The 26,591-nt window shown below is 44.2% G+C and overlaps 1 protein-coding gene across 2 annotated transcripts in view; it reads right to left on the bottom strand.

Moving 5' to 3' along the window:
* Window positions 1-26,591, bottom strand: part of CGNL1 (cingulin like 1) — a 136,237-nt gene that overhangs the window by 47,505 nt on the left and 62,141 nt on the right. For both annotated transcript variants that reach the window (XM_081127715.1, XM_081127716.1), the window contains exon 8: window positions 24,611-24,823. In XM_081127715.1, the coding sequence (XP_080983841.1) occupies window positions 24,611-24,823 (213 nt within the window). The remainder of the gene's footprint in view (window positions 1-24,610; window positions 24,824-26,591) is intronic.

Here is a 26,591-nt window from a genome sequence, read left to right as displayed (position 1 = left end):
GATTTTTGAGAGAGAGAAGGGGGGGGGAGACATCTCCACTTATTTATGCATTCATTGGTTACTTCTTGCATGTGCCCTGACTGGAGATCAAACCTGCAACCTTGGCATATTGGGATGAAGCTCTAACCAACTGAGCTATCCAGCCAGGGCCTGACGTGTGCTTTATTAAAGTCGATTCACCTTAGAGAAATAATGCTGGTCATCATGCAAACCCACGAAGGCAATGTGGATTCTTTTAACTCTCTTTCTTGGTGGCTGTAAGCACCTCCCCAACTTGTTCATCGATGCTTTACTATACAGAACCCAAAAGAGTAGAGTGGCCACACCTTTGTACTCTCCCGGGCACAGAGAGACAGACAGTCCCTGAGGCTGATGTTCACCATATGCTTTCTTTCTCTCCTCAATGTGTTCCTAGGTCAACAGGGCAAAGGAGGCCCTTTCTCAGAGCCATCAGATGTTTTACAATAAGTTTGATTTAAATGACGGCATTTAAAAGACAGCATCATACAAACTCCATATATTTTCCAGGATCAACTGTACAAATAATGGTTTCTTTCCTTTTGCCTGTAAAAAAGAACGTATATGCTTAGGTTTCTGAGTATTTAAAGAAGCCAGCAAGTATCAGGCACGAGGAATTCTTGACACGGAAGGGAGGCCTTCTAGCAAGACAGGTCAAATCATCCTCGAGGCATGGGAACTGGCGGAGGTATGAGAACAGTCCCTGCATCTTACAATCTGCGAGGAAGCTGGTAGTGAGACCTACACAAAGAAGGCCTGGTGGTCAATGAACTGAGAGGGCAAGAAGGGTCCCAATGATATAATGCAAACAAGCTGCTGACAGCTGGTTTCTGGGTTACACATGCAAGTGTTTCAGTGACTTTGCAGGAAAAATTTCCTGTAGAAACCATAGGAGAGGTTGGTGGTTTAAGGACCCACAGGGCATGACCAAGTTACATGAACTGATCCTCTAACCCATGAAGCCCCCAGAAGTATGTAAAGAAAATAAGACCCTGCCTTCAAAGAGTTTCGAGATGATGACAACCATCTTCACAGTTCCTGTCATACTAACAATGAGTGATAAACCCCTCAGAAAAGCAAAGAGAAAGCTATTGCATACAGAGGAGATGAGGAGCTACCTTCTGGCTTTCCAGTCAGTTTTTTACAAGAAGCACATGGAGCTATTTAGAGGACAGCAAACGTGCCAGTGTCTGAGCTCATGCCTAGACACTCGAGTTTCCAGGGAACACCCTTGGCCAAAATCTGCTGGACGGGATACCAGCTGGACGCTGTGCACCATCACAAGTGGCTGAGGTTCAGGAATGAACAGAGAAAGATATAATCCAGTTGTTCTGGGATGGAAAATGTAATGTGCACCGGTTTGCAATTAGTCTAAAATCAAGAAATCAGGACCATTTAACCCCAAACAGAAAGAACAGAACATTCATGGGATTGGGTCCATTCTCCAAACAAAATCCATCCTTCTTAATGCTTTTTAATTTTCTATTTTTAAAGGCCTAATCATATATGAGTAATTTATTATAGGCCGCTCACAAGGGGAGGGTGTTAAATGCTAAATCCAGGTGCAGAGGGGAAAAAAAGACCAAGAAGGGCGGTGGCAGAAGTGGGTTCTTTCACACCCTGAATTTCAACAGAACCACAGCAGGGACCTAAGGATAAATAGAGAAGAAAGAGAATCCTTTGTATTTCCCTCATAAATAAAGCTTCTTGGCCTCCAGTTCAGAACACAGATCCTTCCCCACCCCTCCTCACTCACACACTATCCTGTTACAAATGTTCATGCAATGGCTACGCCTTTAAAACACTAAGTCACTAAGTGAGCCTATAAATGTAAAACGTTTAAATGGCAAGAGCAAAGAATATAAAAATGATGGTCTTTGGAGTCTACATTTTCTTGCCTTGGGAAATTTATTTTTAAGTGACATTCAGGTCGATATCCCTGGGGGCTCAGTGTCCTCGCATCTCCCTCTGAGAGATTACTGCTTAAGTGGTTCTTCTAAGCACTGTGGGGTACAGCAGTGGGCATATGGCTTTATCCCTCAGCTACACATACTTAGGAGAGAAGCCTGGTTTTCTTGAGGATTGAGACCATGTCTCACTTCTTAGCTCCAGTGCCTGGACCAGTGTCATACACACAACTGAAGCTCAATAAAAATTTGCTACTTGTTGACTGCCCCTGAGTGGAGAAAGTTAACAAGTGCCTATTAAAACCACAGCAGGTGGAAAAAGTAGAATTTGGGAATTTGCAGTATCACTGAATCCACTCTATGGTACTTCAGAGGATCCTAAAGTTGAATAGCATGTTCATTTGCACATGAGTATATCTGACGGCCTGTCAGGGTTCACACCCTGGAGCTTAAGACCATCCAAAGGTCCTACTAAGCCTTGGATCCTCTATTCTATTCTTAGCCCCTAAAAATGAGACAATGAAGCAAGAGCTGTCACTTATCTCTTTTCAGCTGAATCAGGATGATTTTTAATCCATTGCTTCTGCCCATCGAGACCACTTTGCATCTTGGGTCTCTCACACAGAAGGTGGGCTCTGTCTGCCTGCTGAGGGTCACCTGCAGACTTAGTCACTGTGCTTCCTCTGTCTCGATGTCATGGAAAACAAGTCAACAGGGCAGGGCAATCCGTCGCTAGAAAACTCCTTCCCAAAAATCTGTCACCCCCCAATCTCCTTGCCTAGTAACCCTGTCGAAAGGAAGACCGCCTGGTTTGAATGATTCTAAGCGAGTGTTTGCTGACTTCCAGGGACCATCTCTTTCTTCAGCTCTTAAACTTTTAATACTTTCAGAAGAACAAGGGCATCAATGTGATTGGATTCCACCATCACTGACTTCCCTGCAAATGTGAAATCAGGAACTCATTATTAAAAGCATTAGTCCTGGGGGGGAAGGCCTAGGGGAAGCGTTAATGGGGGGACATCTGTAATGCTTTCAACAATAAAGATATTTAAAAAAGAAACATCAGTCCTGGTCTCATATACTTACTCTCCTTTCCTTATTCATTCCCGATGTCAAACCAGATCTCAGAATCAGAAATACTCATATACCTATATAAGGCTGCCACCATAATTCTCATAAGGAAGTAAAACTTGAGACTAAAATGCCCATGGCCAGGAGGCTGGTCACGACTCCAGGGCAATGACTTGTCTCTCTCAATGACTCGTGAGCTTCGGGCATGTACAGATGACAGTGGAATGTCTGGATCTTAGCACCCACCTCTTTTCTCTGCTCATGGAGTCCCCGCACCCCTAGAATAGGTAAGAAACTTGGATACAATTTTTAAAATTATATGTGAAGAGAAGCTTTACTTCCCCCTGAGGAAATAGCTTTTTAGTTTTCTCATAGACAAGAAAAATCATGAGGTTGGTTGTGTTTCTTTCTTCACTTTGACTGCCAGGAGTCTCAGTGCCAAGTTTCTAATTCACCTTCAGGATGTTTGGACTACATGATTGGGCTCTATTTTGTCCCACTACCCCCAAGTATTGACTATCTGGATTCATATTTCCCATGATTATATATATATATATAATACACACACACACACACACACACACACACATATAGATATTTAACTTTATTGTAGGTGCTTTTGTGAATAGCCTCAGATTCATCCTATACAAAATATCAGGGTATAAACAAAGTTGCAAACCTATTGCTCACAGAAATTTCCCCTTCAAATAGGGCCTGGCAGTACTTAGTCTTTGCACTATGCTGTAGGTAGGATTGTGCTGGAATTCTGAAATGTGTATGGCATCTCAGAAAAAGTCAATCAAGTTAGGACCACCTCATCTTTTGAGCCTCATTTTCTGAGGCTACTGAGAGTCAAATCCTCCAACCTCTCCATTAAGAAGTGCCTGTTTTACCGCTGGGTCTCCTAGATACTGCCTCCATCAGTCTGGGACATCCAAGCCTCCAGCTGATAAAGTGGCTCCTCCAGATTACTCAGCATACGTGAGGATTTCAAAGGGTAAGAGCCTTAAGTAAAGAAATAAAGCCTCTATCTAGAAACACCGCTGGAGTTGGGGCTGGGGAAGTTGGTCCCACCAGTACCATTTGCATCCCACTGAGATAAACACATCTTTAGAGCTCCTGTACCACCATCATCGCCTTGAGACCCTACGCCGCTCTCTAAAGCAGCCAGAGCAGGCCTCTCTCCCTTACTGCATCACGGCATCATTACCTCCTTACTGTGCCACTTCTCAGCTACAATGTGAGCGTCTCTGAGCACAGGACCCAAGACAGCAAAGGTCGTACACGTGGCAGATTCACGAAATATTTGTTCTTGTGCTCATTCCTTTATCAGTTAACAAACACGAGAGTGAGTGAGTGCCAGAGGCTGTGCACAGAGATGAACGAGGAGCTCAGCGTGTGCGGGGAGGACAGGAGAGGAATTAACTGCGCGGGGAGCAGGCATGCGGTGTGCAGCGAAGAGGCAACGCTGCTGGGGGGCTCTCAGGGATGGCCTGACAGAAGAGGTGCCGAACCGGGTGTCAGAAGGTTTCACCACACAGGGCTGTGTTGTTGTTTTTGAATAAAGTATATTTTTAGAACAGTTTTAGATTATAGAAAAATGACCAAGCTCACACAAAATTCCCATATACCCCACACTCAATTTCCTCTATTATTTCATCTTACATTAGTATGGTACATTTGACATAATTAATGAATCAATACTTATACATTCTTATTTTGAAAGACAATACTTCATTTAGCTTTTCTGAGTTTTTACTTCATGTCCTTCTTCTGTTCCAGGACCCCATCTAGGACACCACACTACATTTAGTCACCTTGTCTCCTCGGGCTCCTCTGGGCTGTGATGGCTCCTCAGACTTTCCGTGGTTTTGACGACCTTGAGAGTTTGAATGCTGCTCAGGTGTTTTGTAGAAGTCCCTTCAATTGGGACTTATCTGGTGTTTTTCTCATGATTAGACTGGGGTCATGGGTTTGGGGAAGGAAGCCTAGAGGCAGAGTGTCATTCCCATCACATTATATCAAGGATACATACTAATAGTGTTAATATTGACCTTGATAACCTGGCTGAGGTAGTGTTTGTCAGGTTTCTCCACTGACAAAAGAAAAAAAGTTATTCTTTATTCCCTGTTTCCAAACTGTGTACTGTAGAATTAAGTCACTGTGTGCAGCCCGCCCATAAGGAGTGGGGAATTAAACTCTACCCCCTTGAAAGCAAAGCACCTATATGAATTGTTTGGAATTCTTCTGTAAGGGACATTTATTCATACTACCTCATTTATTTATTTATTTGATCATTTGTCTTTATCAGCATGGATCCACGGGTATTTATTTTATATTTTGGGTTATAACCTAATGCTAGTTTTATTGCTCAAATTGTTCCAGATTTGGCTGCTGGAAGCATCTAAACTTGTGTCCAAATCTATTTCATCTAGTCAGCATACATGACCTCTAATTCCAGACCTGCTGGTTACGAGACATAAAGAAGCCAGTAAAGGCAAAATTCTCAATAGCAGCACTATCTACAAAACTAGCAACTAAACACAGTTCTAACCATCCAGTCCCGTGGAGATACCTGCCTCAACTTGGGCCTTTTTAAAAAATATAAAATAACCTGAACAAAAAGAAAATCCGAGTATATAGATTTATTTGGTAAAAACCAATGACACATTATTGCCAGTATCAGAGAACACCAACCCCTTAAAATTCTTGAAATCACTTGTGGAGAAATAATGTATTCTAACACAGTATGCCACTCCTGGCCAAATGTTCCCAGTAGATATCATTTCTGTCCAGAAAAACAAAAATAAACTAACTCTCCTCTTTAATAACTTTTTTTGGCTCTGCTCACCTGAAAATAAGTAATGTTGACTTAAGGCAAAATAAACTAAGAAACCAAATAAACTCAAGAAGAAAAAGTTGTTCTTTGAAACCCACTTACCACCTTGGAGAAACTCATCCCCCAAGAAGAAGCCGTCCAGATCTCATAATAAATATAAATTTGCAAGTACTCGACCCCCAAATTACACACATACAATAGAGTTCGACCTTAGTTTTTTTTCTAACTGCTATGCAATTAGAGTTTAGTGTGGTTGTGATGGTAGAAAGGCTTTTAAGTCTGCTTGTCCACTAAAAAGCTTTCCTTCACTAAAACCTAGGCCTGTATCAGCAAACAGTTGAACCAGGGTGGGAAAAATAGTCACAGAAGTGGATTACCTCCACAGTATCTCAAGCATGGCTGGCAGGGCCAGACTAACAATTGCTGTGCCATCATCAGCAGGAAGTTCTAGAACACGCCCTTCCAAGGGGAATACTACAAAACTAGGGTAGATTTCAAGCAGCCTCTTCCTTAGGATCATTTACCTATTTTAAGTGCCCATTGCAGCCAACCAAAATTGGTAGCTGTAGCCCAGCCTCTCTGTTGGGCCAAACACCCAGAGGCCCCTCCCACTCAACACAGAACACTCAATATGAAAAAAGCGTAAATCCTCAGCCTACTCAACACTGTACCAAGACGTGGGCCTCCTCTGGATTTCTCACTGCCTCTAATATTCATCCAGTCACTTGGTGTAAATATCTGAAAGTCACTCTTGATAACCTGTTCTCACCCATTCAATCAAACCATGGCTGTGAGCCAGCACTCCCATTTAAGGACTTAGATGGCAGAAGTGAGGCAGAGGCATGGGCAGTTACCTGAGAGGTAAAATCAACCAGACTTGTGATAAGAATTGTTTACTTCTGCCAGAAGAGCCCAATGTCTGTCTTGCTTTGTACCCCATGTTTCTCTCTTCTTCACTTAGCTATTCATGTCTCTCTTCCTTTCCCTCCACTACCTTTTCCCTGACCCTTTGCAATGATATTGTTCTCATTTCCACAGACAGAAACAGAGCCACGGGACCTCAAAGTTTGGTTTACATTTTTCTGACAGGTAACAATATAGGAGAGGTGGGGAAGCTTGACCTCGGCCAAATTCCTTGGCCATGTCTGCGGGAGATGAAGTTGCAGTACAGTTGAGCCTAACCCTGCCCAGGAGCATCAGGAAGGCAGCTAATTCAACAAGGTCACCACCCTGGCCTGTCTAAGCAGCCTGGGCCCTGGGCCTGACTCACACTTCTGATTCCAGTCCCCTGACTCAGCTGCTCATGAACTCTTGAGTTCCTGGCCCTCCTGACTCTGACCGGGTTTGCCGACTTACCTTGGCAGGCTCCTTCTTTCTCAAGGAGAATGCTAGACTATTAGGAAAGCTAGCAAGGCTGAGGCACCAGGAGAGATAACAGGTAGCTAAACCCTGTTAAATCATTGTCCAGTGGGCTGTGCTGATGCCATTAAAGAATAGGGGGACATTCTGTACATACTCACCTAAAAAGATATTCCAAACATATTATGAAAGAGGAAAAATGTGTTGTCCAAAATATGATCCAAAATATTTTTTTTCCTATCTTATAGTTGAAACAGAAAAATTCCACAAAATTACAATTTGAATGGGGGGAAATTCTCAATGGCAACTAATAGGATACTTCACATATCCTCAACCACTTACTTTTAGCATGCAAGTATAGTTGGATTTGTAAGGCACTAAAAAGGATGCATGCTCATTTTATAGATGACATAACTAAGGCTGGGAGTGGTTACATGACTAGTAACAATCTTTCTACTGCCCAGGGGGAAAAATTATTTCTTTTTACCTCTGAGATTGACTTGTATTTGCTATTTTAAAAATCCTTTTCTACTAAAATATATATTCTTTTCAAGAACCCACTGAATATATTCCAAGATAAACCAAATCCTGGGCCATAAAAAAAAACCTCAACAAATTTAAAAGAAAGAACTGAAATCATACAGGGTGTATTGTCTGATCACAATGGACTCAAACTAGAAATACATAAAAGAAAAATCTCTAAACCTTTAAAAATTAAACAACACGCTTCTAAATAATCCATGGGTCACAAAAGGAATCCTCAAGGAAAATAAAAAAGAATACACTGACCTCAATAAAAATTAAAATATAACATGTAAAAATTTATGAAACATGGCTAAATAGTGCTGAGGGAAATTTATAGCACGATTTACATTAGAAAAGAGCAAAAGTCTGAATTCAATCATCTAAGCTGCCACCTCAATAACCTGGAAAAGGAAGAGCTTTAAAAAAACCAAAGCAAGCAGAAGGAAGGAAATAATAAAGAGCAGAAATCAATGAAACTGAAAACATAAGAATGATAGAAAAAAATCAATGAAACAAAAAACAAATTTAAAAATTTTTTTTAATTTTTCAAAAGTTGATTATTTTAAAAGATCAGTAAGACTGAAAAAAACTGAAGAAAAAGAAAATATAAAATTCAAATTATCAATATCTGGAATGAAACAGGGATATCACTACAGACCCTGCAAGCATCGGAAGAATGAGAGATTTCTGCAAACAACTCTACACCCGTAAACCTGACAACTAAGATGGCATGGACCAATTCTTCAAAAAGCACAAAATCTCACAACTTACCAACATGAAATAGATCATTTGAATAGTCCCATAACTATGAAGGAAATTGAATTCATAATTTTAAAATTTTCAAAATGAAATCTCCAGGCCTAGATGTCTTCACTAGAGAATTCTACCAAGTATTTAAAGAATAAACATCGATCCTACACCATCTCTTTCAGAAAACAGAAAAGGAAGAAATATTTCTCAATTCATTTAATGAGGTCAATATTGCCTTGATACCAAGACCAGACAAACACAATACCAAAAAATAAAAAAAGAACAATATCGCTCATAAATATAGGCATGAAAATTCTTAACAAAAATATTAGTAAGTGGAATTCAGCAATATATGTAAAAAATTACACATTATGAGCAAGTGGAGTTTATTTCATGGAAGCAAGAGACTGGTTCAACATTAGAAAATCAGAAGAAAAACACATGATCCTATCAATAGATGCAGAAAAAGCATTTGACAAAATTCAACACCTGTTCATGATTTAAAAAAAAAACTCCCAAAAAACTATAATTGGAAGGGAACATCTTCAACCTAATAAAGAGCACCAACAAAAGATCTACAGCTAACAGCATATTTAATGGTGAAAGACTGAATGCTTTCCCCCTAAGATCGGGAATAAGGCAGAGATGTCCATTCTCACCTTTCTTAGTCAACAAAGTACTGGAAGTTCTAGCCTATGATAAGACAGGAAAAAGAGTAAAAGACATACAGATCAAAAAGGAAAAAAATTATCCCAATTTGCAGATGACATGGTTGACTATGAAGAAAATCCCAAGGAATCTACAAAATAAAAAAATTAGAACTAATAACATATTATATTGGCTTTATCTGATGTCTAGATACTGTTTATCAAGGAACAATTTGGAGGGAGTAATAGAAAACCTCCTTGATTTCAAGTGGAAGGGAGATGGCCCCAAGCCAGCTGGTAGGAGCAACCAGGTCAGGGACCCGCAGGGTACACAAGCTCACAGATGGATCATTGGGAATCAAGAGTGTGTCTATCTCCCTTTCAGAAGGTTATGTAATTTACAACTAGAGTATACATTTTTTTAATGAGTATTAGTTTCAATCTCAAGGATGGGGCCTGAGTCATTTAAATTATTCTTTTGATGTCTTTCCAGTGGTGTCTCTTCCAACACCTACCCAAAGACCAGAAGAGTCTTATTGAACTATGATCTTATTTTCCACAGACAAATAGTGGCATTTGTAATTCTTTTAAGCATTAAGTTCAATGCATATTTTCATACCCATGCCGGGTGCCATGGACAGAGAATCCCTTGGAAAAGGAGGCATACAGAATACCCATCTCAGGTGACAAAAGGTCTATTTATGCCCTTTTAGTTTCTCGCACTTCACATTTTATTTAAAAAGTCATTTATTTAGTAACCATGAATTTCTAATGTTGCCATAAAACCAACACTGGCTGCTCTTTATCTAGGAAAACTGTGGGTCAATACGCCAGGAGCAGATATCCCGCCTGGCATAACTCATAGTCCCTGGCTTATCCCCATCTCTGCTGTCCTTCTTGTACTTCTCAGGGCCATCTTTTCTCCCTCTACCCTCTAGATCTTTGCTCAAACTCCCAACTCCTCTGCCTTTCATCTCCTGATGCTTCCAGCTTCTCCGCTTCCTATCTACACCACCTTCCACCTCATCTTTTCTCCTCCTGCCTCCGGTGTACCTCACCATGCCCACCACATTTCCAACTGCTACTGTCTCTCTTGCCTGTTTTCTACGCAGTTTTTTCCTGTGTCCGAGCACTGGTTCCAGTCCCCCGTCCTCTGCCTTCGAGCTCCTGTCCTTCCTCTCTGCCTCTCCTTTTTTCTGGCTACTGCTTGTGTTGTGGTCCCATCCTCCATACACTCCTACCTTGAGGTGGTGGCCTTTCCTGAAAACCCACATGTATTTACAGAGCACGTATTTGTTGGCTGAATTAAAGTGACAGCCAGTGTACTGGAAAAAGCACTAACCAGGAACCCAAAAATCTCATGTTAAAACGTCTCTAACCAAGTCATTGCCCCTTCCTAGAGGGCTGGGGGAAGGAGCGGGAGCTGCTAGACGTCTGCAGCGCTTCGCAGCTCTTGACGGGGCCATAACTGCATTCAACTTCAGGGAGCACGAGCTCCTAACATGCAGTCACCTAGGCTCTCCCTAATAAGTAAGCATCTACCTTTGGCTCACCTTTGTAGGCGGTCTAAGCTTATCCAATAGTGAACCAGAGCTCCAGTCTGGCTTTCTTCATTGCCCTGGGGATGGCTTCATTTCAGGGAAAAGAGCAAGCAAATTCTATGGTGAGTGGGCCCCTCCAATTAAAGTGCCTTCTGACGCTGCGATGCTGTTGACTTTACTGGGACGTTTCGTCAGCTTGACCTTCTCTTAGCACCAGAGGTAAAAGATTCAGAACTGCTCATGAAAAAGGGCTAGGAATTGAAAGTTAAAGGGGTGGGGGAGGCCTCTGCCCCTGCCATACTCACAAGCCCATATGCTGCTCTACTGCCTCCCCTACAGGGCTTCTCCATCAATGTGGCTTTTGTTCACTGTCCCCTGACCTCCTGTGGCATTGCTGTTTCTTGAACACTATGGATACGATAAGCTAACAGGTCTCCACTGCTGGGTGCAAATAGCACCAAATGTATACAGACGTCAACTCTAAACTCGGAGACGGGTTAACCTCCCAACAAGAAGTTATTTTTGCGTCGTGTTATCCTGTTAGCTAAATGCCAGGCTAGGCTTGACTAATTTCTACCAGAGTTCTGTCAAGGTCAACATCAGTGAGTGCACGGAGATATAGTAAATTATTAACCCTGGTTCCCTGCCGGGCCCAAATCAGCTACAGAGTTCACCGCCTGCCAGCCACGTTTTCTCCCCAGTTCAGTCGCGGGAAGATCATGGTACACAGCACCAGCCTCTGCTTCTGCCTTGAAGGGTCACTAAGACAGACAGGGAAACCGCAGTGAGTTGGGGCTGCAGGGGAAACTGTTCACAACGGGATGGGTAGAAGGAAGCCCAACAGGCTGGGTAGGTGCCTGGTGTCGTGAGATCTCAGAAACCAAGTACCAAAGAAGCAGTAGGAACCTTCTCCCACAAGGTCACAGGCTTAGGGACACAGAAGACAAATGCCTGACCAGGCAGAGAACCCTGTGAGCTTGATCTGTACTGGACTTAAGTTCAGGGTCGTATTTATAAACCCAACTGGCTCAAAAGACCTCTACAAGACAGCCCTACTGCCTATTTTCCAGAGCTTCTTAGTGCCTTGGCTCTTGCTCCAAAGCCATGAAGAACTTAGTGTTTTCCAAATAAACTGGCATTTCAGTCTTCCCTGTGCTGTCATCAAGCCAACACATCCTCTGGTGCAGAACAGACATCTGCAGGCTCTTGGACAGTTCAGGGATGGAAAAGACAGAGTTTTCACAGCCTCCTATGGCACATCTGCTCAAAGACGTTCCGATCCGTCTCCAATGCCACCTCCCCAGTCTTGTTCCAAAAAGCCTTTGAAGCACATCCAGACCTTTTTTCTGACTATAAGTGGACTCAGAGTTTCCTAAATCCAGACACAGCCAGTATTTCTTCTCTCTGGACCACACACTTGAGAAACATGTGCAGAAATTTAACAAATAAAACAGAAAGAAAGAACAAAAAGGGAAGTGTTAAAAGGAAAAATATGTGCACTTGGCCGTATGCTCCCCTTCATCTGTAAGTCCCCAAGGATGAGGCCTATCCATGACTCTGGAATTTCCTAGAAAAGGAGCAGACCTCTCCCACCCAACTCCTATCCACCACTGACAACATTACTGTGTTCATCACTGTGAATACTGCTGGAATCGGCCTGCAGAACAAACACCTTGCCCTTTACTTTGTCTTTCATGAAACCAGCCTAATAGTGCCGGCTCAAACGAGTTCCATTCCCTAGTGGTCACTGGGCAGGAGGAGTTTCCATCACGTCTGCCTCTGACTTGCTCTTAAGCACACTTCCAGAATCCTAATGTGTGCTCACCACACATATATAACTTAATCTGTAGCTCAAACCTCACTAAACCTCACCCGACCACTGCAGAGGCCACCTACTGCTCTAATGGATTTTATTAATGCCTTTTTTATTGATTTTTTTGGGGGGAGAAAAAGGGGAGAGAGAGAGAGAGAAACATTTATGTGAGAGAGAAACATAGATCGGTTGGTTGCCTCCAGTTTGCACCCCAACCAGGGATCTAACCTGCAACCCGGATATGTGCCCTGACCTGGAATTGAACCCGAGACCCTCTGGTGTCCGGAATGAGGTTCCAACCAACTGAGCCACCTGGCTAGGGCTACTCTAACGGTTTTTGTTGCAATCCATCTGCCACCAACAACGTGCCTAAATCCACTTACATCATCTCTTCAGTACCTCAAATACAGAAAGCGCTCAAAAATATTTGTTGACTGAACAAGGACATGAACACACAAACAATTCTATTCACTGCCTAGGGTAAGACTATGAAGGATACAAAAATAAATCAGGAGAGTGGTTACCCCTCAAGTCTCCGAAGAGAACCATCCGAAACGTCCCAGGCTCCGACTTAGGAAGTTCCCTCGTCTAGAATGTCCTTCCAGACCCTAGGTCACTTCACTAACTCTCACCGCTCCCAATACTCAATCTAAGCCTCATCCCCTCTTAGGAATTTTTCCTGGCCCGCCTACACGGAGCAAAGGCTTCCTCTTTTGCATTTCTGCTTCACATGCCATGTAAAAGCCTCTCCAAGCCTGGATGCCATCACTCAGCAGCATCAATGCTCCTGCCTGTCTGAGGAGGAGGCAGTGGGAGAGCAGAGACCACCTCGTCCATCTCTGCACCCCAGGCTCACACAGTGTTTCATATGCTGAGTGAGTAAACAACTACGATGGGCAAAACAAAACACAATAAATGCTATGAGAAAGGCAAAAGGCTCTGAGGATCTTGAGGAGCAAGGACAGCAGCTGCTGGACCACATGAAGCAGAAGGCGTCTGAGCTCAGCCCTGAAGGACAGGCAGGATTTTTTAACTGGTAGAGACTAAGGCATAGGGGGTGGTGAAGGACATTAGAGGTAGGTAGCTAATACGAGCAGAGACACAGGAAAGGCAGGGGGCACCAAGGGGACCTAGAGAGAAGTCCAGGAGGAGGGCACAGGTGAGCAAGTCAGAAAAGATGGACTGAGGCTAGAATATGTACAACCCTGGGAGACAGGGACTGTGGATGTTATTTTCCCAACTGAGAAAAGAGGATTCTGGGATCACAGATGTGGTTTGCCAAAAGTATGCAGTCTATTGCTCACCAAAGATGTTTAAGGTCAGACAGCAGTCATTTATGTAAAAAGTATATACATGTGTGTATATATTTATATATACACACATAAATACATACACACACTTGTATACATAGATCCCAGTTTTGCAGCATTTTGGGGAGGGGGGGGAAAGGGAATATCCTGTGCATTGTAAGATGTTTAGCAGCATCCTTGGCCTCCACCCACTAGATGCCACCCCTCTCTTCCAGTTGTGACAATGTAAAATGTCTCCACATGTTGCCAAGTGTCTCCTAGGGTGCGTGGGCAGAATCACTCCCAGCTGAGAACCACTGACATAGATGAACTGTCAAAAAACACACAAGGGGGCTGCCAGGACTGAAAGGAGGCAAGATTTGGGGTTATTTTGGCGATTGATGCACAGAATTGAATTTTTTTAATTATGTGCAATATTACTCCACAAAATAAGGGACAGTCCCCCCCCGCCAGCCCCACCAAAGGATCTCCCTGCTAGTAAGCAATGGAAACAGGCCCCTGTCTTCTGAGGACAAGCCTCTACTCTGTCTGCTGCACCACACCGATTCCAGATTGGAGGGGGCTACACAGTAAAGGCCCAAAGGCGCCAAGCATGGGGGCACAGGGCACACATTTCTGTGCAGGGAAGCCAGGAGGAAGCCACAGGTCTTTTATGACCTAGCCTTGGAAGTTACACTTGATTTCCCATTGGTCACATGGATCAGCCCTATTCAACATGGGAAGGAGCTACAAAGAAGCAAAAGTACCAGGAAATGGGTCTCAGGGGCCATCCCAGAGGCTGGCTCCTATAAATGTCTATATATACTGATTTTGCTTTGACATTGTAGATACTTCTGTTTCCACACTGCTTCTTATCTAATGGATTTAGAGCTTATGACATGTTCCATTTTCTGCTTTAAGTGATCAAATAATAGTGCCAAATTTCCCCACCAAGTAGAAATCTACTTAATGATCTTGGCAAGACTTTAGAAAAATAGTCACCAGGCAGAATTTAGAGGGTCAGAGAGAGTATAGAGGACCAGGGAAAATATAACACAGATTGAGTGGGATGTCTGATAATAAAATTAAAGTGGTTTTCTTTTCAGATGGTAAGGATTCAACTATTTGCAATATTATGTTGACGGTGATTGTCCTTAGCTATTTAAAATAGTGCGTATCATTACACTGCCCAGTCTGGGGGTTGACCGTATCCATACCTGGAAATGCATCAGGTTACTGGCCCTCAGTGCATGGTCGTCGCTCCTGCTTTGCTCACAGTCTTAGACTCTGGGTGGTGGTCATGGAGATCTCAGAACATTTATTCCAGTTGGGAAGAGAGTCATGCACCTCACTAGGTTATTCTCTCAACTTCTACAAATTTTTTTAAAGGTACTTCCAGCACTAAGACATAACAGCCTTATTAAACAAGAAACAAGTGAAACTTTCCTCCTATAGACCTCACCACCCAACATACCAAACTTTTCCCTTCATCCAGGATCCCTCCCACCCTCACCCACAATTTACAGATTCAGGCAGCCAGCACACAGCAGAGAGCAAAACCTCACAGACAAAATGGGGCCTTCCATGACCCTCTCTGCCCTTCAGCAGAGGGGCAAGTAACAACTCCTTTGAAAAGGGAACTGGACTGCTGAAAAGACCTCAGGGAGCTCGTGCCTCCATCATAAGTGGGAGTAGGAACAACCCATCCCAGGGCACGCTATCTTACTTATGAGCAGATTCCTTTCCAAAGAAGGAATCTGCTCATGTCACTCACACACACACACACAGAGTTTAGTATTCTTTCATGATTTCCATTGCTCTTAGAAAAAAGAACAAAACCCTTAAGATGCACAAACAGGCTTGCATGAGCTAGTGCCTACTTTCCTCTCTATTTCATCTCACAGCACTGCCCTCACAGCCCAGCCTCACTGGCCTCCATGCGATATCTTACAGAGCCCACGCTCCTTCCTGCCACAAGCCCTGTGCACGTGCTGTTTCTTCTGCCTGGAACATTCTCGTGAGGTTTTATTTAAATCTAGTAATTTCCTATTCATTTTTCAGATCTCCATTCTCATTTCCCTCAAGGAATCCTCCCCTCCCTCCTACTTCAAAGCGTGTATCACACCTGAATGACACATGTATACATGTGATTAACTGAATAATGTCTGATTTACCCCTTTGGTCCATGTATTCCAACCACGGAGCACAGTGCCTGGCATAAACGAAATGCTCACTGGATATTTACTCAGTTAATGAATGACTATAAATGAACTAGTTATGGATGGAGATTCCCAAAACTGCCTTAAGAATCCATTCCTAACAAACAGGAGTTGATGCTGACTACTGACCGTCAAATCTCCTGAGTTATTTAAGCCTCCCACCCCACTCATTCCTCATTATACGGGAAAATGGGCAAGCACTGTCCTTCCTCCTCCCAGCGGGCTGTCAGAGGGTCAGATAGCATGGCTTTTAGACCAGGCTGTCCTGCTGCTCTTCCTGAGGCCAGGACAATGATTCTTATTTCCTTCTCCATTCAATGAAGTTTCAACACTTTCACTTCATACTGCATGTGAACTGGCTATGACCTTCTGGATCATCTGAGTCTCTGGGTGTCCTGAAAGCCCTATTCCCACCTCCTCTCATTGGAACTGCAGGAAAATGCCCTCCCACTTAACCACGCTCATGAGGCGTGGGGGTGCTGTCACTAGAAACTGTCAGTGTCCCACCTGCCTATCCCTGCTTGAGGAAACTTCCTTCTGCACTGCAATGCTCTCCACAGAACAGCAGTGGCTAAATCTACGCACATGAAGTCACGAAGGCAGACCCCAGGAGAGCACCTTCAGTGCTGTCGTCCTAACCCAAGAGGTGGAGGCCCTCCTTGTAAATACTTCCTTTCACGAGGTCCTACCCTCCGGAAATCTTAACTGTAACTGGAATCCAACTGATTTTTTTTTTAAATATATCTTTATTGATTTCAGAGAAAAGAAAGGAGAGGGAGAGAGATAAATAGAAACATCAGTGATGAGAGAGTCATTGATCGGCCGCCTCCTGCACGCCCCGACTAGGGATTGAGCCCTCAACCCGGGCATGTGCACTGACCGGGAATCGAACCCCAATCGCCAGGATCCTAGGTTGACGCTCAACCACTGAGCCACGCCCGGCCGGGCCCAACTGATTTTTTGAATGAATGAAATCTATTTTAACTGTTCTCCCAGGCCAACATTCTTTCTTTGTCTTGTCTTTACACTATTTAAACCTTCTAGCAATTCTCATTGTTAACTCTGAGTTTACAAACAGAAGATGGGTACAAAGGCAACAGGCTCAACGTTTGCTAAGGCCAGAAACTCTCAAGAGATCCTGGGGAAAGGAATTAGCTTTCTCATTTCTAATTCTTAAGTATTTTGGTACATAAAAGACACTTCGGGCGTCAGGCTACAGAACTGATGTGCTTTGTCCCCTGAGTTTTGCAGTCTTAAGCAGTCAGCCTTTCCTGATCTCCTACCCTGCACATGCCTCAACCACAGCGCCTACAACTTTATCGTCATAATACCTGCATGTCTTTCTCCCTGCGAGATTGTAAAAGAGCCTCAAAGCTATAGGCCACACTCAAACACTTGATGAGAAATGAATGGGCAGGCATGTCTGGGACTCACTGTCTTCAACCCACAGCAAGTGTCTTGGCAGCTCAGTTGAAACTCCAGGAGTGAACTGGAAGGACGTCCTGGTTATTGTTCACCGGACCCCCTAGGCAGCTGATCAGGGACCTTGCCCCTGGGATGAGAGCCACAGCCAGAAGTGGGCATATCTAGGGCTTAGAGGGAGGGTTCAAAAGGAACAGCCAAGGTCATCACACCAGGACTGTCATTGAGCTACTTTAAATCAATACAGAATACAGAAGAGTGATACAGTTATTAAAAGATGCACTAAAAGATGCAATTATAAAAGGAGTCTTGGGGTGGAGGGAGATGACAGAGAAAAAAATAAAAAGAGGAGGACCTTTTTTAACCTTGAATCTTCCTCATTTTACTTTTGCCAACAGAAAATTCTGTGCCACAAAGTGACGCTTTCCTCTACCTGGCACTGGACTGCAAATTCTGCTGCTTCTCCCTCTCCCAAGAGTGGTCATTCAGAGGCCATTCAGAGTAAGTTGATTATCTGAAGCTAAAAAGCTAAGGAAATAAGGATTTTTTACAGTTTCCCTCAGTAACCTGTCTCCTAAGAGAAAACAGAAAAGAGATTGTATACTGAATTAGCCTTGTCTTAAGAAAGGCAATTCCATTGATCCTGAGATTAGCACTGGTTTGATCACCTGACCCTCTGATGACCTTACGCTTTGGAAGAAACCATTCACAGGCTGGCAGGACAGAGGAAAGGAAAAACCTAGAAGTGATGTGGGAGAGGGGCACCCCAAGCACACATTAATACTTATAAGACTGAGCGACATTTCCAAATTGTTGGGTAAAACACAAACATAGAGCCATAATTTGAATAGTTCTGGAGGAAATATTCAAAGTTTCGACATTACTGAATTTGAATAGAATTCCTAGCAGGGTTACAGAACATAAAACATGGATGTAATGCTAGAAAGAATTTACCCTATGAGGAGCAAAACAGGACAAAAGTATAGAGACTCAGTACATAAATACATAATATAAAAGCAGGCTGCTGTCAGACATTTCTCAAATATAACATCTTCCCCTTGCCTTCCTGTTAGTGGACTTGCCTGCTTCTCTTCAGGTCTCTATGTCTGTGTTCTCCTTTCCCCCCGTAGCCTTAGCCTATTTCCTTCTCTCTGCCCCACTGAAGTCCCCCGGGAGTGTCCCCCGACCCTTGTGGACTCGCTCACCACCCTACCCAATGACAGGGATAGACGCCCTGCCTCTCACTCACCACCTTCCCCCAGGGGCCCCACTGGAACTTTCCCATTCCCAGGCAGCACCTTGGGCTTAGCTTTGTCTCTCCTTTCTCCCTCACCCCAATCATCACACCCCCTGTGGGGTCTCCCTGGGCAGTGCCACCTCTCCTCGGCCCCTACCTGCATCTAATTCCTCCTCATTCCTTCAAATCATTTTTCTAGCTTCTAACCTCTCCTACCTCCAGGTCACACCACTACACAGTCATGTCCCTATTAATTAAGTTCCAAATAAAAAAATATCAAGTGCTCTGTCGCCAATTAAAAACCACTCATCTGTCACAGTATTATGGTATTCAAGTAGTCTTCACTCCACCTCACCTTCTCTATCTTAAATCTAAAAAAAATCTGCCCTGGTTGGGTAGCTCAGTTGGTGTGAGCACTGTCCTGATATCCCAAGGTTGCAGGTTCAATCTCCAGTCAGGGCACATACAAAAGTCGACCAATGAATGCATAAATAAGTGGAACAACAAATCACTCTCTCTCTCTCAAATCAATAAATGAAAATTTTTAAAAATTAAAACATTTGCAAAAGTAGAAAGAATGTATAATTAACTCTTATTTATCCATCACCCGCTTTAACACTTTCCAACACATGGCTAATCTTGTTTCATCCATGCCCCCGCTCACTTTCTCCCCCAAGTGGATAATTTGAAAGCAAATTCCAGATAGCCTATCATTTCATCCATAAATACCTCAGTAAATTTCTTTAAAAGATAAAGACTCTTCAAACAGTAACAGGACCATTATCCCTAAAAATTTTGTTTCCATCATTTCTTAATATCAACAAATATAAAAAGACAGTGTTTAAATGATCCCAATGATTTCAACTATTTCTTCCTCTTTACAGTTGCTTTGTTTAATTGGGATCCAAACCTGGTCTATGCCTTGGATCTGGGTCCCTGCCTCTTAAAAGTCTCTCTGAATCTGGAACCACTTTAACTGCTATTGATCCACAAGGCTCCAGCCCAGACACACATCTCCCTCTCCCAACGACAAGGCGTTGCTCGTACCCAAAATGTCCTCGGTCTCTATGCTCACCAGTCCCAATACCACCCACCAACCTAAACCCTGCCCCCTCTGTGAACCCTTGCTGATTGCCACCAGCCCCCACCCTTAGCACAGCCACCTCCTACAGCACTTCATCTCACTGCACTTGGGCACCTGCTCTTTCCTACTCTGTAATCGGCATGTTACTGGAAGGTAGATTTATCTGATTTATCTTTATAACCCTCACATAACTTAGTGTAATACCGTGCACTTGGCAACTGCTCAGTAAGTAAATTGGTAAATGCTGAACCTCACACATCATCTTCTCTCCTCTTCCCCTCATCCACTCATCGAAGAGATATCTGCTGCTTAACTGCTATATTGTGGGCACCCCGAAAGTGCCTAGCGGTCCAGAAGTCTTATTACTCAACACAAAACTAGAGTGACTTTTTAAAAAATCATCCTCAAAATAACCTGCAGCTTTTAGACGCAAAAGTCATCCTTCCAAGATCAACATTAACATGCTATTGCTCCTGACAGACAAGATCTGTTCATTTTCATGAGAAACAATTTTCACTCATAAATAAAACCCCAAAACTGTCTAATGCCTGGCCTTGGGATTGTCGAGACTCAAAGGACTTCTCCCCTTCTGTCTATTCATTCCTCTAATCCATAAATGTTTTCTGAACACCTATTAAGTGCCAAGCACACTGCGGATGCCTCGTGGAAAATGATGCCAGTCCGTACTATGACAGGGAAGAGAAAACCAAGATCAAAATTCCCAGTTCTAGGTCCAGCAATTGTAAGGTCCAAGAGGGAACCAGGGAAGTTCCTGGAGGAGCTAGAATTTGAACTTGGCCTACTCGGAGAAATTTAAAAACATTAAACAGTCTGCGCTTCTCTTCTGCACAAAAGTTGGAGACTGGAAAGGGTGGAGATGAAAAAGAGAAGCTAACAGCTATGGACGGTCTTCATGATACCCCAGACGGTAGTCACATTTCCATTGACTGTCCATTTCTGCACATGGGTTCCGGCCGCTGCCACAAACCCAAGGAGAAAGGACATTTCCTTTGTGAAACTGGAAAAAGTATGAAAGGATATAACACAGAAAAAAAGTATGTGATGAACTAAGGTGTCAAAGTCCTTCACAGTCCTTTCAAGGAATGGTTGCTAGTGAGACCCCTCTTCTAACAGGCGGTGAGACCCATTTCTCCGTGGGAAGGGGATGGAAGTAGCCACCTAGTGAGCACACCAGCCCACCCTGCAGGAGGGGCTCCGCTCATTCTGCTGCGCGAGGAAACCCACAGACCCAGGCACCCGTGAATTCTCCGGTGAGCAATCAGTCTGTTCTTAAAAAGGTGAGGCTGCTGGGTCTACGAAAACCAGTTGTACAGAGGATCTGTTTGGAATACCTGTAAAATGTGCTTAATAGATTTGACAGTTTCCACCAACTGCTCTAGTAATTTAAAACTTTTAGTTCTCAAGCTCAGGCCAGGATGAAATGTTTGTTATTTGACGATAATAAAATAGCACTTTAAGGGTTTTTGGCCCTGGGGCAGTGGCAAAAATTAGAAAAATTGATGACAGGAGGTCGGGCTGCCTCCTGAGACTTACCAAAGAAATAAACTTTGTAACGCAATGCAGTTCCTTCATGCAGTGTCAGCTTTTAGACACAGTGCTGGGTAAGAAGGTCCTTCCCCAGGGACGGAAAAGGGTAAAGCTAGTGCCAATTTAAGAAGTGCTCTTGCCCAGCCGGGCGTGGCTCAACAGTTAAGCATCGACCTACGATCCAGGAGATTGTGGTTTGATTCCGGGTCAGGGAACATGCCCAGGTTGCGGGCTCAATCCCCAGTCGGAGGCATGCAGGAGGCAGCCGATCAATGATGACTCTCTCCTCATTGATGTTTCTCTCTCTCTCTCTCTCTTCCTCTCTTTGAAATCAATAAAGATATATATATATTTTTTAAAATGCTCTTTACTAAGTTAAAAAATTATATTCAATTCACTCTCTTCTAAGTAGTTAACAGAATAATCTTAAAATTCTATTATATGATACCCACATGTAAATAATGTAACAAAAAGGCAGTATTTGTTCACTAAATTAACATAATCTTCTCCATTCAACATATTTCTGACACATTTGATCAGCAACCACAGTCAGAAGCAAAAGGCTAAGGTATAAAACATACTTATAATCCTCCTTAAGAAAAACTACAGGGAAATTCAAAAGCAAGGCACAGAAATTCACAGAGTAATAGCGGATTTCCTAAAAGACCTCCCACATCACTGCTGGAGAAAAAATCCTACAGGAACCACAACCAGGCCTGAACACCTGGTTAGAGGGGAACCTGTTCTCCACTTAGTTTTACTCATCAGGTGTTGCACAGATGTGGCTATGCCAGGCCCTGTGCTAAGCTCCAGGGACAAAGATCACACACTGTTGACCTGCAGATGGGCTGTGTTTGGATCTTTTTTTTTTTTTTCAATTTGAAGCACTGCTTAAAAGTCAGGAGATCTCACATCAACATCCAGCTATCTGGCTTCTCTTTAAAAATTGAGAGATGTAGCAACATGCACCCCACATTCCTTCGCTGGCAACTCTAAGCTGTAGCAGAGAAGCAACTGACCCTACAGCAAACAACACACTTTCCAGCCTGCCACAGTCCCCACCGTGCCCTACTGTAATACCAGAAACACTTTCAGAACTTCACTTATTTGTCCCTATCTGGGCCCCAAGGTACTTGAGTTTGTCACTCCCAGTCCAGGAAAAAATAAAAAATGGCCCCTGTGCTTAAGAAGCTCAGAGTCTCACGGAGGCAGCAGACAAGATGATAAATTACAACATGGTGCGACACAAACTAATCATTCCTGGTAGAACAGCCAGGGTGCAAAAGAAAGCGTAAGAAAGGTGCGACTGACTCCACTGAGGGGAGTGGAGGTATCCGGGGCACCTTCAGAGAAGTGGGGACATTTGGGGAGGGTCTTGAAGGATGAGCAGAGGTTGCTCAGGCAGAAAAGCGGAAGGAAGTCATTCCACATATGCAAAGAGGAGAAAGGACTAAAAGAAGAATATGGAGTTTTCTAGAGACGGGGTTAGGAAAAGAAGGGACTTCTACTGCCTACAAGGCTCACAATTTTGAAGTTAAGTCTGGGGCATTGGGGGGCCAAGGCAGTTATTAAAGCAGAGGCTGACATGACCAGATTTGTTCTTTCAGGGAAAGATGCTGGCAGCGGTGCAGAATATGACCTGGGGCAAAGAGCCTTGCTGGCACACACCCCACTGGATGCTAAGGTGAACCCCTTTGCATTTGCTTCCTGGTGCTCAGAAACCCTACATTCTCTGCCAGTGATCTACACCTTGGCTAACTCACCTGTTGTTTCTTTCACAGACTGGTGTGGGTCAAGACAGTTACCCCTCTTGAACTGGCATAATACAAGTGCCATGAACTAACATACAATGCTGACCTTCAAAAAGGTAGAAATGCGATAGCCCGAGTCTCTACAGATTATCTCAACTCCATACAACAAAGATGTCCTTTCACCCACCATGTTTCTGTTTCCCTTCCCCATTTATGTTATCTGAGAGATATGTGTGGTACCAGTTTAATTTTCCTAATAGTGAAATCACTAGAAACATGCCTAAACACCATCCTCAACTACCTACCCTTCGATGAACGCACCTTGTTAACTAAGGCTTTGATGCAATGTCTGAGGATGATACAGATATGATGGGATCAAAGGAGAGGCATTTTACGCAGCAGCCTATCGGCCTATCCTCCGTGAAGCAGCACATGGAGACCACCAGCAAGGACACCGGGCTGTTGCACAGAAGCAAAATGAGATGGAAAAAACAGACATTTCCTCAAAGCAGTGAAAATTCAATCAGTTTCGCTTTTCTCCCTCAAACTAAACCATATCTCAAAAGAACCTAAGATAGGCAAATCTCTGAGAGGCCTTTTTTGTAACTGTCTCAGTTATAATAACCCCAGACTATTTCCCAGACCTTTTATTGTTATAACAAACAAACCCATCTTTCACTTCGTGTCATCTGCGATTACCGTGCCATAATTGAAAATCAGCGAATCACTATGGAGCTTAGTGAAGAGACGGCCTACCAGCTCTGAGCTGTCACTGTAATCATCGCACAACAAACAAACCATATCAACAGTTCTTTCTTCATCATCTCTGACCTACAGATTGCAGAGACTCTAAAAAAAAAAAATCATACTCTGTCATTCCCCTTTCCCTAAAGATGGCATGTTATTTCAAAGCATTTTCCCCTTCAAAACATTGTTTTTTCTCTTCAACAGCCAACATGAGGCCCACACCAGAAGACTTCAACATAATTTAGGAGAATCTATTTGCAGGAGCCAAGAATTCAATTACGAGGAAAATTACTTTGCAAGGGTTTGGGCAATTCAGCCAATTAACCCTCTCCTAACTGTGCTGAGAAAAGAACCTGAAATGTCTGACAGAAGGCTTCGGTCAGAAGGAACAGGCTAGGGCAGAGGCGAAGGATTCCAGAAACCCGGGTCCTGTCTGCAACGCTGCACCATTAGCAAAACCACACAACATCACAACAGCGTGGGCCTCTGACCTTTAGGAACAGCTAGAGGGGTACAGATCTCAGCTCTGCAGGGGGCTACAGAGCTTCTAGAGTTCACGCAAGGGCCTTTAAATCTCACCTGGAGCAATAGCATTTAAACAATGTCCTTAATAATTTTTCAGTTTATAGACTTAAAACAGTCAACAGCAACATTGTTGAGCCTACTCTCTGTGAACAGCTCTATCTCCCTGACGTGATGAGACGGTTTCAGTCTGTAGCAAACAGGACGCAAGACCACTGGCATTGGTGCAGGAGACGTCTGGCCCTGTCACCTGTGCCCACGCCAGTTTCTTGCCTCATCCCGTTACCCGCGATGGGCTGGCTGCCAGTCGGGCGGGCTCACCTTGGTCGCCTCTTCCACGCTCTCCCTCAGGGCCTGCAGCTCGGCGTCGTACTGCTCCTTCAGCTTCTCCATCTCCTGGTCGTGACTGGCGACCTCCTCTTTCAGGGCTCCCTTCAGGGCGGTGAGCTCCCGCTCCCGCTTCCTCAAAAGGTCTTCCTGCTCCTCTTTGGCAATAAGCAGATCCTGAAGGTCTTGTTTTGCCTGTAAGAGCTCCTAAGGAGAGGAAACACGAGCAGGGAGGTGAAGATGAGCCGTCTCCGCCAAGCGGCCCGGCTTCCCCCTCCAGTTCGGCCACTCAGCTGAGTGGCCATCGTCTCACCTGGCCTCCCCCTCTCCTTCCTCACACCGAACACCGACTGGACCATCCCTCCCTCTCCCCTTTCACTCCTCAGAGGCCATCACTCCCCTTGGTTTGACTAGCTCAGCTTTCTTGAGATTTGAGGGAGAAAAGGGAAACTGACTTAATTTTCAGTGCTTTGAGGGGACATGTCTGTCTTTTCCATCTCACTTCACTTCTGGGCCATGGTCCTTGGCCCTTGCTAATGGCCGTTATGTGCTGTTGCTTCAAGGGGTTCATGCCGACTTGCTGGCCTTGCTGACTTCACACCCCACTGGAACCCTTAATCCATGGTCCCAGTCCTGGGACAGCCCCTGCCCCCCCCCCCCCCCCCCCCCCCCGTCTCCTTCCATCTGAGCAGGGCAAAGGATTCACATTTCTCCCCAGCTGCTCAGAGTTCATAAGGCAAGTCACAAAACTGGGGCAACAAGTTCCACTACAAATCGCATTAGCTAAACCCAAGCGTGTTCTGCCAAAAGCTCAGCAGGCATTCCTTCTGCGTTGCCATCTTCGCCCCAGACCTGCTCAGCTCTCCTCAAGCTCAGAACACGCCCTCTCCTGACGCTCCCTTCCCTCACCCTTGGCCAGGACCTGGGCATGAGCACCTCGGCCTCCTCTCTCCCCCGTTCTCTGCACTTCATGCCTTCTCCCCAACACGAAGCCACTTCGCAGTGAGTGGTCCCTTGCCAGCCCGTCCCAAGTCCTTACTCTACCAGATATCTTTTTCCCCCATCACATCAGAACAAAGAAAAGAGCAAAGAAATGTTGTTCTTTCCTGTTTCTGGGCACCTGTGTCCTTTCCATCAGGGCACAAGAATCCTCTGAGTCAGGAGCAAAAAACAAAACAAAAACGCAAAGCTTTACCACCAAACTTACTGAAAGTTTAATTTCTGTTCACAGCCTCTACTTCTTGACCTCCTACTATGACTCCTTAATCTCTTGCCATGGCTTTGTTCCTACTCTACTAAGACTGCCCCCTCCAAGGCCATAGTGACTCTTAATCACCACATTCAGCAGCCCCTTCTCGGCCCTCACTTTTCTTGACCCCTCTTTGATCTTCCCCACCTGTCTCCTTAAAATTTCTTTTGCCTTGAAATTCAGACACTACACTCTCCTGTTTTCTTCCCTCAGGCCATTTTTTTTCTGTGACAATCTTTTCTGGCTTTCTCTCCCTCTTCCCCAAATCTAAGATGACCCCAAGAATGCACCTTGGCACCCTTGTCCTCTCTCGGCAAGCTCATCTGTTTCCCCAACTATTCAGTCTACGGAATAACTCCCGAACCTTTGCCTCCAGCTCTTCACCTGACTTCCGACCTGCATTTCCAATGACCTGCTAGGCCCGTCCCTCTGGACGTCCCAGCAGCACCTCAGATTTAGTAGGTTTGTGTTTTTCATCGTGTTCCTTCCTTTCCGCTTCCTTTGTTTATTGTTCTTGCGAAGGCACCACCTGCTCAGAAGCTTGGCAGCGGCCTGACCAATCTCACCCTTGTCCCTCATAACCAAAACATTAGTTCTGTAACATCTCTAATCCTTTCCCTCACCTCCCTGGTTTAGGCTCTCATCACCTCCTATCCAGGTGGTTTGCAATAGCTGACCAACGGCTCCCCACATCCAGTCTCTCACCTGTGGCCTCCGTGACATTAG

The sequence above is a fragment of the Miniopterus schreibersii genome (genome assembly GCF_964146895.1).
Source record: "Miniopterus schreibersii genome assembly, chromosome: 1".
In the NCBI taxonomy this organism is placed as follows: domain Eukaryota; kingdom Metazoa; phylum Chordata; class Mammalia; order Chiroptera; family Miniopteridae; genus Miniopterus; species Miniopterus schreibersii.
Note: the sequence above shows the minus strand (reverse complement) of the source record. Positions and strands in the feature narration are given on the sequence as shown.